The sequence below is a fragment of the Gobio gobio genome, assembly GCF_949357685.1.
Source record: "Gobio gobio genome assembly, chromosome: 4".
In the NCBI taxonomy this organism is placed as follows: Eukaryota; Metazoa; Chordata; class Actinopteri; order Cypriniformes; family Gobionidae; genus Gobio; species Gobio gobio.
The window spans coordinates 68,126,722-68,139,670 of NC_137100.1; the positions used below are offsets into that span (position 1 = coordinate 68,126,722).

The 12,949-nt window shown below is 40.9% G+C and overlaps 1 protein-coding gene across 1 annotated transcript in view; it reads right to left on the bottom strand.

Moving 5' to 3' along the window:
- Window positions 1–745: 745 nt before the first annotated feature.
- The window catches only part of prrc2b (proline-rich coiled-coil 2B), a 59,834-nt gene continuing 47,630 nt past the window's right edge, over window positions 746–12,949 (bottom strand). Inside the window, exons 28-30 of the mRNA XM_079815694.1 lie at window positions 4,478–4,565; window positions 4,160–4,393; window positions 746–1,034 (exon numbers count right to left, since the gene is read on the bottom strand). Of these exons, the coding sequence (XP_079671820.1) occupies window positions 4,166–4,393; window positions 4,478–4,565 (316 nt within the window). The 3' untranslated portion in view covers window positions 746–1,034; window positions 4,160–4,165. The remainder of the gene's footprint in view (window positions 1,035–4,159; window positions 4,394–4,477; window positions 4,566–12,949) is intronic.

Genomic DNA, 12,949 nt, shown 5'->3' on the forward strand with positions numbered 1-12,949 from the left:
CTCACATGTCAATCAAAACCCGGAGTCCAATCAGCTGGCTCGGTTTGGCAATGTGGGCGGGGCGTGGAGGAGATGATGCGCTTCTGGTTTTTTGTGTGTGCAAACTTTGATGGAGAGACCGTTATTCTTCACGTGAAAATGTCAAATAAAACGTAAATAAATAAAGCTGATCTTGAAACAGTCCAAAACTATCGTGTCTATTCATATATATAGTATACATTTATATATAGATATTCATATCTCTCTATGTGATGTTTATTAATGTGTTCGTGATCCTGTGCGTCAGTCCAGAGAGAGAGAGAGAGAGAGAGAGAGAGAGAGAGAGAGAGAGAGAGAGAGAGAGAGATAGAGATAGAGATAGAGATAGAGATAGAGATAGAGATAGAGATAGAGATAGAGATAGAGAGAGAGAGAGAGAGATAGAGATAGAGATAGAGATAGAGATAGAGATAGAGATAGAGATAGAGATAGAGAGAGAGAGATAGAGATAGAGATAGAGATAGAGATAGAGATAGAGAGAGATAGAGATAGAGATAGAGATAGAGATAGAGATAGAGATAGAGATAGAGATAGAGATAGAGAGAGAGAGAGAGAGAGAGATAGAGATAGAGATAGAGATAGAGATAGAGATAGAGATAGAGAGAGAGAGAGAGAGATAGAGATAGAGATATAGAGGTAGAGATAGAGATAGAGATAGAGAGATAGAGAGAGATAGAGAGAGATAGAACAGAGAGAGATAGAACAGAGAGAGAGAGAGAGAGAGAGAGAGAGAGAGAGAGAGAGAGAGAGAGAGAGAGAGAGAGGTAGAGATAGATAGAGAGAGAGAGAGAGAGAGAGAGAGAGAGAGAGCGAGCCGGGTCATGTGATCATGAGGTCCATTATCAGGCTTGGCCTTCCTCCACTGTGACCGGCTGTGGTTTGATGACCCCGGGTCGAGCCGCTTTGACCTTTGCTGAGGGCAGCTGCTCCTGAAGCATGCTGGGAATCGCTGAAGAGCTCGTGGCGTCGCGACACACATCACGCAGAGCCTTCGCCTGTACACACACACACACACACACACTCATTAACATCAAAGAACAGCTACAGCCACCAAACATCACATAACACAAGTCACATGACATTGGACACACTTGTCATCACTGTATGATATTCCAGATCTCAGATCAGGGCTGGGCGATATTATCTATACAGGAAACGTGTGAAGTTTGGCAGAGGACTGGCGGAGTCTCTGACGTCATCACCGGCGGCCATTTTGTCACAGGCCAGCTTTCTGGTGGGCTCTGATGTCATAGATATACATAATAAAGGCTAGATGTCTTAGGGCGGAGTCTCTAACGTCAACACCGGCGGCCATTTTGTCACAGGCAAGCTTTCTGGCGGGCTCTGATGTCATAGATATACATAATAAAGGCTAGATGTCTTAGGGCGGAGTCTCTAACGTCAACACCGGCGGCCATTTTGTCACAGGCCAGCTTTCTGGCGGGCTCTGATGTCATAGATATACATAATAAAGGCTAGATGTCTTAGGGCGGAGTCTCTAACATCATCACCGGCGGCCATTTTGTCACAGGCAAGCTTTCTGGCGGGCTCTGATGTCATAGATATACATAATAAAGGCTAGATGTCTTAGGGCGGAGTCTCTAACGTCATCACCGGCGGCCATTTTGTCACAGGCAAGCTTTCTGGCAGGCTCTGATGTCAGATGTACATAATAAAGGCTAGATGTCTTAGGGCGGAGTCTCTAACGTCATCACCGGCGGCCATTTTGTCACAGGCCAGCTTTCTGGCGGGCTCTGATGTCATAGATATACATAATAAAGGCTAGATGTCTTAGGGCGGAGTCTCTGACGTCATCACCGGCGGCCATCTTGTAAGCGAGCTCCTGATGTAAGGCGAGTGATCTGAACACAAATACTCTTATCTCGCTGAAATCTGGACGGATTTTGGTTTCTTACAAACGTTATTAACGTGGCTATAATTCTGGATGCTTGAACAAATTATGAATAATTATTCATAAGTATGCAGTGTCATAACTACCTCTGACGTTTATAACAAACCAAACAATTTGAAAATCGGTAGAAAGTTAAAGCAAGTTATGGTTATTTAAAAAGTACACACACCATTAAAACACAATGAGTGAGCGAGCTGAGAGTGACAAGATGGCCGCCAGGAGCGGACGAGCCATCTAGCCTTTATGATGTATATCTATGTTCGTATCAGTAACAGAGGATAATAATAATAATGATGGTTTAATACCGTATACCGTGAAACCATGATATTTTCTGAAACTATCATCACACTGTGAAAATCTCATACCCTACTCGGGCGTCAGACGCGAACTCGCTTCAAACGTGTGAACTCACAAAATAAAATCACCTGCGTGTATCGCACACGGCGGTCATAAAAAGATGAGAGCGACGTCTATGGTCTCACTCCAGCCTATGGGAAATTAGCCCATTTCCAATAATTATTGTGAAGTTAGTGCTTTCACTAGGGGTGCACCGATCCGATATTAGGATCGGATATCGGCCGCGATACTGACAAAATAGCTGGATCGGGGATCGGAAAAATTAACAGATCCACAAGCCGATCCAGGTGTTTTTTTCCGTCGCAGCAGAACCTACGTCATTCGTCAGCTTCACGTGTGTCGCATGCTAGAAGAGACTCGGCTGTGTGTTACTAGTTCGTCGCTGTTTCGAGGGTATTACTGCAAAGTCAGGGTCTTTCCTGCATTGACATTTTTTTGACGGCCAAAGCCTAATTTGATGAGTTATTGTGATTTACGAGTGATGTAGAACAGATGCTGCGCTTGTGACTGAGTGACAGAGAGACCGATCTGAGAGCTCCTCCCCCGCGCGCGCTCTCTGGGTCTTCAAAATAATCAGTGTTCGCTCTCATATTTCACATATTAATCCAAATCAAAAGCTCGGAAGACCGAAACCATGTTGCACGTGACACATTCGGACAATTTTGTCCTTGAATTATCACTGGGTGTGAATTGCGCTCAAAAAACATTGACTCTTCTCTGACCAGCTGACATAAAGCATACTTTCAATAAGCGGGAGACAAATTATATCCAGTTATGAAGTGTTTTCTGTGTGTTGACATCTTTCGCGATGTTCTAACAGACGGGATTCGCACACAACGCGTCTGCTAATGTCCGATTCGTGACCTAATGACTCCTTTGAACCGAATCATTTTAACGACTGGCCAGAACAACTGATCTGTCCAACACTGAACTCATGAATCAGTTTATTAATTTACTCAGAACGCAACTGAAATGAGAACACAAGTGTGCTTACCCATTTTAGCAAGAGTGGATAGTAAGAATTATTTTTAATTATCAACAGTATTTCATCTTATTTCTGTTGACAATGTGTAGTAAAATAAATAGGCCTAGCCTACAATCATTTAATCTGGAGTGAGGTGAAACCAGAACAAAAAGTTGTTATTAGCTAGCTGAAATTTTTTATTAAATTGCATATGGTAGAAAATTAGACTATTTGTTAATTTGTAATGCTACTTTTTAATATTGATATGATTATATACCAAAACAATTATCTGTAGTGTAAAAAATGTTTGGTAACTGTCAGATTACTATTGTATGTTTGACCAATACACTGTTTTTTGTTTCCACTGCTACATTTTATTTATTTAAAGAAGTTAGATTACATTCTATTTTAGATTTGAATGCACAATTGTTTTTTAAATAAATAAGAATTCAACACCTTACATACATCTGTTATTTTGTCTTAGTTATGTTTAGTTAGTAAAGTCTGGTGCCTTTAGTCTCTTCAAGGAAGGTATAAGGTGGAAGATATACAGTTTATTATTAATTCAACAATATATCGGATCGGTATCGGGTATCGACAGATACACAAAGCCCAGGCATCGGTATCGGTATCGGGACTGAAAAAGTCGGATCGGTGCACCCCTAGCTTTCACCCTCATCAAATCTACACGATTCACGTAAATGACATTGATTAAAAAATGTGAATTTGCCGAAAAGCGACTAGTTTGCAGGTACGAAGTAAATTACCATCGACATTAATCGCCCAGCCCTAATGAGCTCGAGTCAGAACACACATCAGGCTTTAATCATAAACAAAGCTTCATTCACACATGACGCAATGAAAATGCGAAAGGAGAAGTGTCTTACCTATGATCACAGTGGGTGGCTCACCTTGCCCCCGTCCTCAGGGCCCTTCCCAGCAGGCTCCGGGTTGGAGGGGGGCGTGGCGTGGGCCGGCTCGCGCCCGGGGCCGGGGTAGGGCGGCGAGCGGATGATGAGGGTCTTGTTGACCTGCATGACGGGCCTCTGGATGGGGTTGGGGAAGGGGCCGCTGGTGGGGGGTCTCATGTGCATGACCATGCTGCCCTGAGGGGCCGACACCTGCCGCAGAACACAGACCGGGCGGCCACATGAGCCATGAGCTTTACTAAAGCAGTGAGGCGCTGGAGGCTGAGCGGGGAATACCTGCTGTGCGTAATGTCCCGGGAGAGAGACCACCGTGGCAGGGGCTCCGGGTCCAGACGGTTTCCCACTAGGGCTGGCAGAACCGGGCCTGAGGGCCAACAGAGAACTCCATCAGCACACACACACACACACACTCAGGGGTTATTTTATTAAAATGCTTTATTCCGGTTCTTAAAGGGTTAGTTCACCCAAAACTGTAAATTGTGTCATTAATGACTGAGCCTCATGTGGTTGGACACCCGTCAGACCTCCGTTCATCTTCAGACACAAATGAAGATATTTTAGTGTAAATCTGATGCTCTGAAAGGCCTCCATTGGCTCAACTTTACACTCTCAAGACCCTTAAAAGACACTAAAGACTAAAGTTACAAAGTCCATCTCACTACAGCGGCTCTACAATTACTTTATGAAGACGAGAATAGTTTCTGTGCGCAAAAAAACCCTAAATAACGACTTATATAGTGATGACGATTTCAAAACACGGCCTCATGAAGCTTCGAAGCGTTATGAATCAGTGAGCCGAATGATGATTCGGATCGCGTGTCAAACCGTCAAACTGCTGAAATTTGGCGATTCAAACTGCTGAATCGACTCGCTGATTCATAACGCTCTGAACCGCTGAATCGACTCGCTGATTCATAACGCTCTGAACCGCTGAATCGACTCGCTGATTCATAACGCTCTGAACCGCTGAATCGATTCGCTGATTCATAACGCTCTGAACCGCTGAATCGACTCACTGATTCATAACACTCTGAACCGCTGAATCGACTCGCTGATTCATAACGCTCTGAACCACTGAATCGACTCACTGATTCATAACTCTCTGAACCGCTGATTCGACTCACTGATTCATAATGCTCTGAACCGCTGATTAAGTTGTTATTTAGGGTTTTTTGCGCACAAAAACTATTCTCGTCTTCATAAAGTTATTGTAGAGCCGCTGTAGTGAGATGGACTTTGTAACTTTAGTCTTTAGTGTCTTTTAAGGGTCTTGAGAGTGTAAAGTTGAGCCAATGGAGGCCTTTCAGAGCATCAGATTTACACTAAAATATCTTCATTAGTGTCTGAAGATGAACGGAGGTCTGACGGGTGTCCAACCACATGAGGCTCAGTCATTAATCACACAATTTACAGTTTTGGGTGAACTAACCCTTTAAGGTGTATGTCTAATAGGACTAGGGATGCTCGGTACACCAGTACTGGGAAAATACCGGTATATATTTTATTTAAAACAGTACAATATCATGATTTTGCTCATTTCGGTATATGCTGCTGTTCCGAAGTTCACCGCTAGATGGCAGTGCGCTACACAAACTGATGCGAAAACGGCAAATGTGGTGCCATAGAGGAACAAAATGAATACAGCAGTTGAATCTCACTCAACCAGTGTTGGGGGAAACGCATTACAAGTAACTTGAGTTATGTAATAATATTAATCCAGACGGTTTCCCACTAGGACTGGTCGAACCGAGCCTGAGGGCCAACAGAACTCCATGAGCAAACACACAAACTCAGGGGTTATTTTATTAAAATGCTTTATTCCAGTTCATAAAGGATTTGTTCACTTTTAAATAAATTTTTGCTGATAGTTTCCTCACCCTCATGTCATCCAAGATGTCCATGTCTGTCTTTCTGCAGTCGAAAAGAAATGAAGGTTTTGGATGAAAACAGTCCAGGGTTTTTCTCCATATAATGGACTTCAATGGGCTCCAAACGGGTCAAATGACAGTTCCAGTGCAGCTTAAAGGCCTGTACACACCGGGACGAATATCGCGCGCGCTTATCGCCAGCGTTTTTCGGCGCGTCTTGAGTGTTCACACCCAAGCGATTTTCACTGGCGCTGCGCCGAGTGAACGTGCACATTCAGTAGATGCGCTCCCGGTACACAAGATGGTGCTGCGGCACTTTAAGCCTCTGACACTCGCTTGTCACACAGAAGAAGAGGAGAGACAGTATTTACATGCTTGCCAAAACCATAGACATATTATGTATATGGACAAAACCATTCACACACTTTTTGCTAACTGGCAAGCAGCATTAGCAGCCCATCTTCTTCTTTGTCTACTTACTACTTCTTCGTTGTATCAATGTGTGCTCGGCAAGACCGATTTTGTGCTTGAGCGCCACCAAGTCGTGTTTTACTGTCACTTCAGCAGCTCCAGGCACGTGAACAAAAGCGCGGATCTCATTGGTCGGCCAGTTTTTTACGCGCCGCGTCAAAATAAAAAAACAAACCTGAGGCGTTTTTTTTAAATGACGCTTTTACGCCTGCCGTTTTACGCGTCGGTGTGCACACTCACATTGGCGCCCATTGTTTAGTCACGAGGCGTTAAACGTCGGCGATAAACGCGCGCGAAAATCGTCCCGGTGTGAACAGGCCTTTAAACGACACCAGATGATGAATAAGGGTCTGATCTAGCAAAACACTTCAGTTTCTGAGAGAAACCCAGCAGTATTTATGCTATTATTTTACCTCTTAACAGGAAATAACTATGCCATAACTTCAGGCAAGTAAGGTAAAATTTGATAGTGGTCATAGATATATACGTAGATGCCTCATTAGCGACTGCACGGATCAGTAGAATGAGGCATCTACTATCGATATATCTATGACCACGATCAAATTTTACCTTACTTGCCGGAAGTTATGGCAGATAATATGGCAGAAATAATAGCATAAATACTGCTGGGTTTCTCGCTGAAACTGATGGTTTGTCTAGATCAGACCCTTATTCATCATCTGGTGTCGTTTGAAGCTGCACTGAAACTGACATTTGACCCGTTTGGAGCCCATTGAAGTCCATTATATGGAGGAAAACCCCTGGACTGTTTTCATCCAAAACCTTCATTTCTTTTCAACTGCAGAAAGATAGACATGGACATCTTGGATGACATGAGGTTGAGTAAATTATCAGCAAAAGTTTATTTAAAAGTGAACTAATCCTTTAAGGTGCATGTCTAATAGGACTAGGGATGAGCGGTATACCAGTACTTGGAAAATACTGGTATATATTTTATTTCAAACGGTACAATATCATGATTTTGCTCATTTCGGGTTTATATGCTGCTGTTCCGAAGTTCAGTGCGCTACCCAAACTGATGCGAAACCGGCAAATGTGGTGCCATAGAGGAACAAAATGAACACAGCAGTTGATTCTCACTCAACACGCCCAAAACTAATTAATAAAGAGAGGATTAGATGTGAAATTTGGAATTACTTATTGCTTATAAAACTGAAGAACCATCAAACCTTGCCAAGCATCTGCCACTCGCCATTCCTGTCTTATATAAGGCATTAAGAGATCGACAGGTGAGGGCATAAATCAAACCATCTAATTAAGTTAGACATTTTTCTTTTAACACTTGTCAACGCACATAAGATCGTATCGTTTAAATATCATGAAATCTCCAGCGTTCGTTTGGAGAGATGTTTAGATTTCATAATTTTGCACGCATACTATGTTGCACAATTTACATTCGCAAAAGACATAACCAGCTGTGTTTATGTGACGACTCACTAAAGATGGACATTTCTGACATAATTTTGTGTGTATTTGACTGAGGAAAAACAGCTTAATTTGGAAGCGCGAGCTCTTTAGGCTTGTGTGTGTTTGTTGTTGGTATGAGCACAAAGAAAACTCTCTCAAAGAGCTTCCATACCATGTATTATGAAATGCTATAAAATCGCTTGCAAGTTCAAATTGGCGAGGTTTAAAAAGACGTGGGCAAGTGATTTCCGTCAGCTCTCGAAACGATGTGAAAGTGTTGAATCTGAGTGATCAGATCGCTTTAGTGTAGGTGTGATGTATTTTGAAGCCAGAAGCAATTTGTGAATTTTGAGAGCTAGAGAAGGGAAATGTGCAATATTGCTGAAATTACTTCTTACAAAATGGTTTCCAAATGCCTGATTTGATGTGATTAATCTTTGTTGATTAATTTAATAATAAACGTGGTAATTTCCCGCTTCATAAAACCCCAAACTTGCGAGAGTGAGTAAAATTATGCGCAATACCCGCGCCAAAATTCAGACCCTGTATGGTATCAATTTAATATCGGTACTTCTGTATTAGATTGTGGTTCCGTACCGAAGGCAAAATCGCGGTATCGAGCCATCCCTAAATAGGACGGACACACACACACACACACACACACACACACACACACACACACACACACACACACACACACACACACACACACACACACACACACACACACTAACAGAGGCTAGAGCTTTAGCATATTGAGACGAATCTTGGTACACGTCATCACATGACCTGAGGCTAGGGTTGGGTACCGAACTCTGTACTTTTAATTATTTTTTTTATAAATTACAATTTTTCTTCATGTTTTAATTTTAACCATATAAATCTCAGTTGTGCAGCTTTGTTTGACAAAAAAAAGTTTAATTCAATTAAAAGATAAATTAAATGAATGTCTTGTGTATTTTCTGGTAATCAAATGAAGACATAATATAATTTGTGGGAAATCTTTTCATAGAAATGAAATTAAAAAGAAAAAAAAAAATATGGTTGTTTTTATGAATTAAATTAAGTAGCTAGTAGCCTAATATTTACTAGTAAATATTACAGTAATCAAACATCCAGGGTTCTTGCAGGATTCAGAAAGTCAAATTTAAGACCTTTTTAAGACATTAAGACCATAAAGATTGAAATTTAAGACCTATACGACGCATTACCAAAATTATTTAAATCAAAGAAATAATAAAAAAAGCAATGACATTAGTAACCCTCCACAGCCAACAACGTGCCAAATGCCCAAAGCCTTAGGCCCAAAATGAAAATAGGCTAACACAAACTTGCCCTCAAATAGAATAGATTACAAAACAGCATATTAATATTAATATCCTAATAGAGATTGAACAGGGGATGCTCTAGGGAGAGAGGAGAAACTAGGGACGCACGATTTGGGGAAGATATCTAATGGCGATTATTCTGGTGAAAATGCAAAAAAAATTTCTTACAAATGAAAAGTGTATGCATATAACATTTTATATATTAATGTTTATATATTAACGAGACTAATAATAATGATTATATTCAATAAATACAAATATTTAACAAAATTAGAAATATTACTATTACAATAACATTTTAATTATTAAATTTTTTAAAAATAGAGTATTTAAGAATAAATATAACAATATAGTAATAATACTAATAACATTTATATTTTACAGAAAACTTATTTTACAAAAAAAACCTGCTGGGTTACCTGTTAATATGCAGACAGCCTATGACTAAAAATCATTAGAAAGGTCTATTGTAAAAAATAAAATAAAAAAATAAAGAAATTCTGTGCTTTTTATCTGTGATATACATTTCTTAAAGTCTATGTATTTAATATGAAATATGAGCCTCTTATGCATCCACTGTGAGGGAAAAACTGTACATTGGAGAAAAACATATGGGTTGTCATATACATTTATTTAGAGAGAAGTATTATTTTTCATATTTGGTTACCCAAACGTTTCATTCACACTGGAAGCCAGAGGGCGCCCTCGAGCAGAAACTCCACATTTCCCTCAGAGAAGTAATAACTCTAATGTGAAGCTAGCGATGAAGGATAAACTGAAGATAGAAACGCTTTGACTGATGAAACGAAGACAATAAACACGACTGCATCAAGCTATGGTGTATTTGAGTTCTTCAAGCCTCCACTATTGTCATAATAATAATAATGTGTGCAGTGCTGATTGAGTGCAGACTTTATCACTGTATAGAATAACATAAAACAATGCATGTCTGCCTCATTCTGTCCAGAAAATACAACGTTATTAAATGTAGACGTATTTTGCGGGCAGGTAATTGCATTTATCAACACTTTTTAACACTTTTTTTAAGACCTAACTAAATTAAATTTAAGACCTCGGGTGAAAATCTGGCCGTTTTTAAGACGTTTTAAGGCCTTAAATTTAAAAAATTTAATTTTAGACATTTTAAGACTTTAAGACCCCGCGGGAACCCTGAACATCACAGACGGAGACGGCATTAAGTCGTTTATAGACGTGTTATTGACATTCAGGTTCTTTACAGTTATTGATGAAAACATCACAAAAGTACAGAAAAAAGCTACCGTTGGGTACCAGTACTGAATTTGGGTCCCCAACCCTACCTAAGGCTACATGCAGCGCCACCTACTGGTCACGAGATGTGAAAAATGACTACTTTTGCTTTAGCTTTTGAACGGTAAAACAAATGTTCTCTCGAATGATTCACCATTTCCCCAAATCATCCATTTTAGGCATCAGCCATTTTGAATTTTGTCAAACGCTGTAATTATGAATGCATTAGCGCATCGTTACGAACCGCGGCATGTGTCATCAGGACCATGTGTTTCAGAACAGCGCCACCTTCTGGTCAAAATGTAAATTCAGTTTAAAAAAGAGCTTTTGAATAATTGACTATTTTAGTGTTGCCATATTCAGTTGAACTTCCTGTCCGTCATTGTTCATTTCTTTGAAAACCCACTTTTCCAACTCAAAGCATTGCCGAGTTACAGCCTCATCAGCTCAACATGATGCCATCAAAACGGTTGATGCGTTATTCCAGAGCTTTTGGGTTAATCAAAAAGCGTTTAGCCAGCATGGTCTGATGACGATTAGAGCCAAAAACAGCTTTGTATGTTTCCCCTTCTCCACCGAGGCAGTGCTGGAGCCAGAGCCTAGTCTCACACCGCTTCTGTGTCTTTCCACACTTTCCACAAAGCACCAGCTCTGAACCAGGAGAAGTGGTTCTTAAGTAGCACCAAATCATTGCTGGTCTACCAGTAAGAACCGCTTGAGTCAGGGGCTGGGTTACTGTGACCAACACGAACATGTGACCGACATTTGTTAAAGTAGGGCCTAAAGTAGGGAACCGTGATCGAGGGCGATTTCATCGTCTCCTCACTAGGGTTGGGTACCGTTCACATTTTAACCGGTATCGCTACTGGTAACTTTTTTCTGTATTTTTGGGATGTTTACATCAATAACTATAAATAAACTGTAAGTCGTTTATAGAAGTGTTCTTGACATTATGCTCTCCGTCTGCCATTGTCTGTGATGATTGATTACTGTAATCTTTACTAGTAAATATTAGGCTACTAGCTACTTAATTTAATTAATTAAAAAAAACACTTTAATTTAATTTCTATGAAAAGATTTCCCTCAAATGATGCGTTGTGTATTTTCTAGTAATCAAATGAAGACATAAGACATTAATATAATTTAGCTTTTAATTTAATTAAACTTTTTTATTCAAATAAAGCTGCACAACTGAGCTTTATACAGTTAAAATTAAAACATTAAATTACTTAAAAAATAAAGTTATTATTATTATTACATTAGTGTTAGTATTATTAATTGAGACGTATCTAAATTCTACTGTACAAGTGATGTATTTGTCAAGATAAACCGGACTTTTATTTTGACGGGTGGTCGTGAAGACTTGAGTTTGTGTGTTTATGATATGACGATAAAATGCTCATAAAGTGAGACTGTTCGTGCGTTCATGTCCTCATATGAGACGGCAGAGATGGAAACACGCAACCGTCAGTGATACTGAGTGAGTGAGTGAGTGAGTGAGTGTTTGTGTGTGTGTGTGTGTGTGTGAGTGAGTGAGTGAGTGAGTGTGTGTGTGTGTGTGTGTGTGTGTGAGTGAGTGAGTGTGTGTGTGAGTGAGTGAGTGTGTGTGAGTGAGTGAGTGTGTGTGTGAGTGAGTGTGTGTGTGAGTGAGTGAGTGAGTGAGTGTGTGTGTGAGTGTGTGTGTGAGTGAGTGTGTGTGAGTGAGTGTGAGTGAGTGAGTGAGTGAGTGTGAGTGAGTGAGTGAGTGAGTGAGTGAGTGAGTGAGTGAGTGAGTGAGTGAGTGTGTGTGTGTGAGTGAGTGAGTGAGTGAGTGTGTGTGTGAGTGTGTGTGTGAGTGAGTGTGTGTGAGTGAGTGTGAGTGAGTGAGTGAGTGAGTGTGAGTGAGTGAGTGAGTGAGTGAGTGAGTGAGTGAGTGAGTGAGTGAGTGTGAGTGAGTGAGTGAGTGAGTGAGTGTGAGTGAGTGAGTGAGTGAGTGAGTGAGTGAGTGAGTGAGTGTGAGTGAGTGAGTGAGTGTGTGTGAGTGTGTGTGTGTGTGAGTGAGTGAGTGAGTGAGTGAGTGAGTGTGAGTGAGTGAGTGAGTGAGTGAGTGTGTGTGAGTGTGTGTGTGTGTGAGTGAGTGAGTGAGTGAGTGAGTGTGAGTGAGTGAGTGAGTGAGTGAGTGAGTGTGAGTGAGTGAGTGAGTGAGTGAGTGAGTGAGTGAGTGAGTGTGAGTGAGTGAGTGAGTGTGTGTGAGTGTGTGTGTGAGTGAGTGTGAGTGTGTGTGAGTGTGTGTGTGAGTGTGTGTGAGTGTGTGTGAGTGTGTGTGAGTGTGTGTGTGTGTGTGTGTGTGTGAGTGAGTGAGTGAGTGAGTGAGTGAGTGAGTGAGTGAGTGAGTGAGTGAGTGA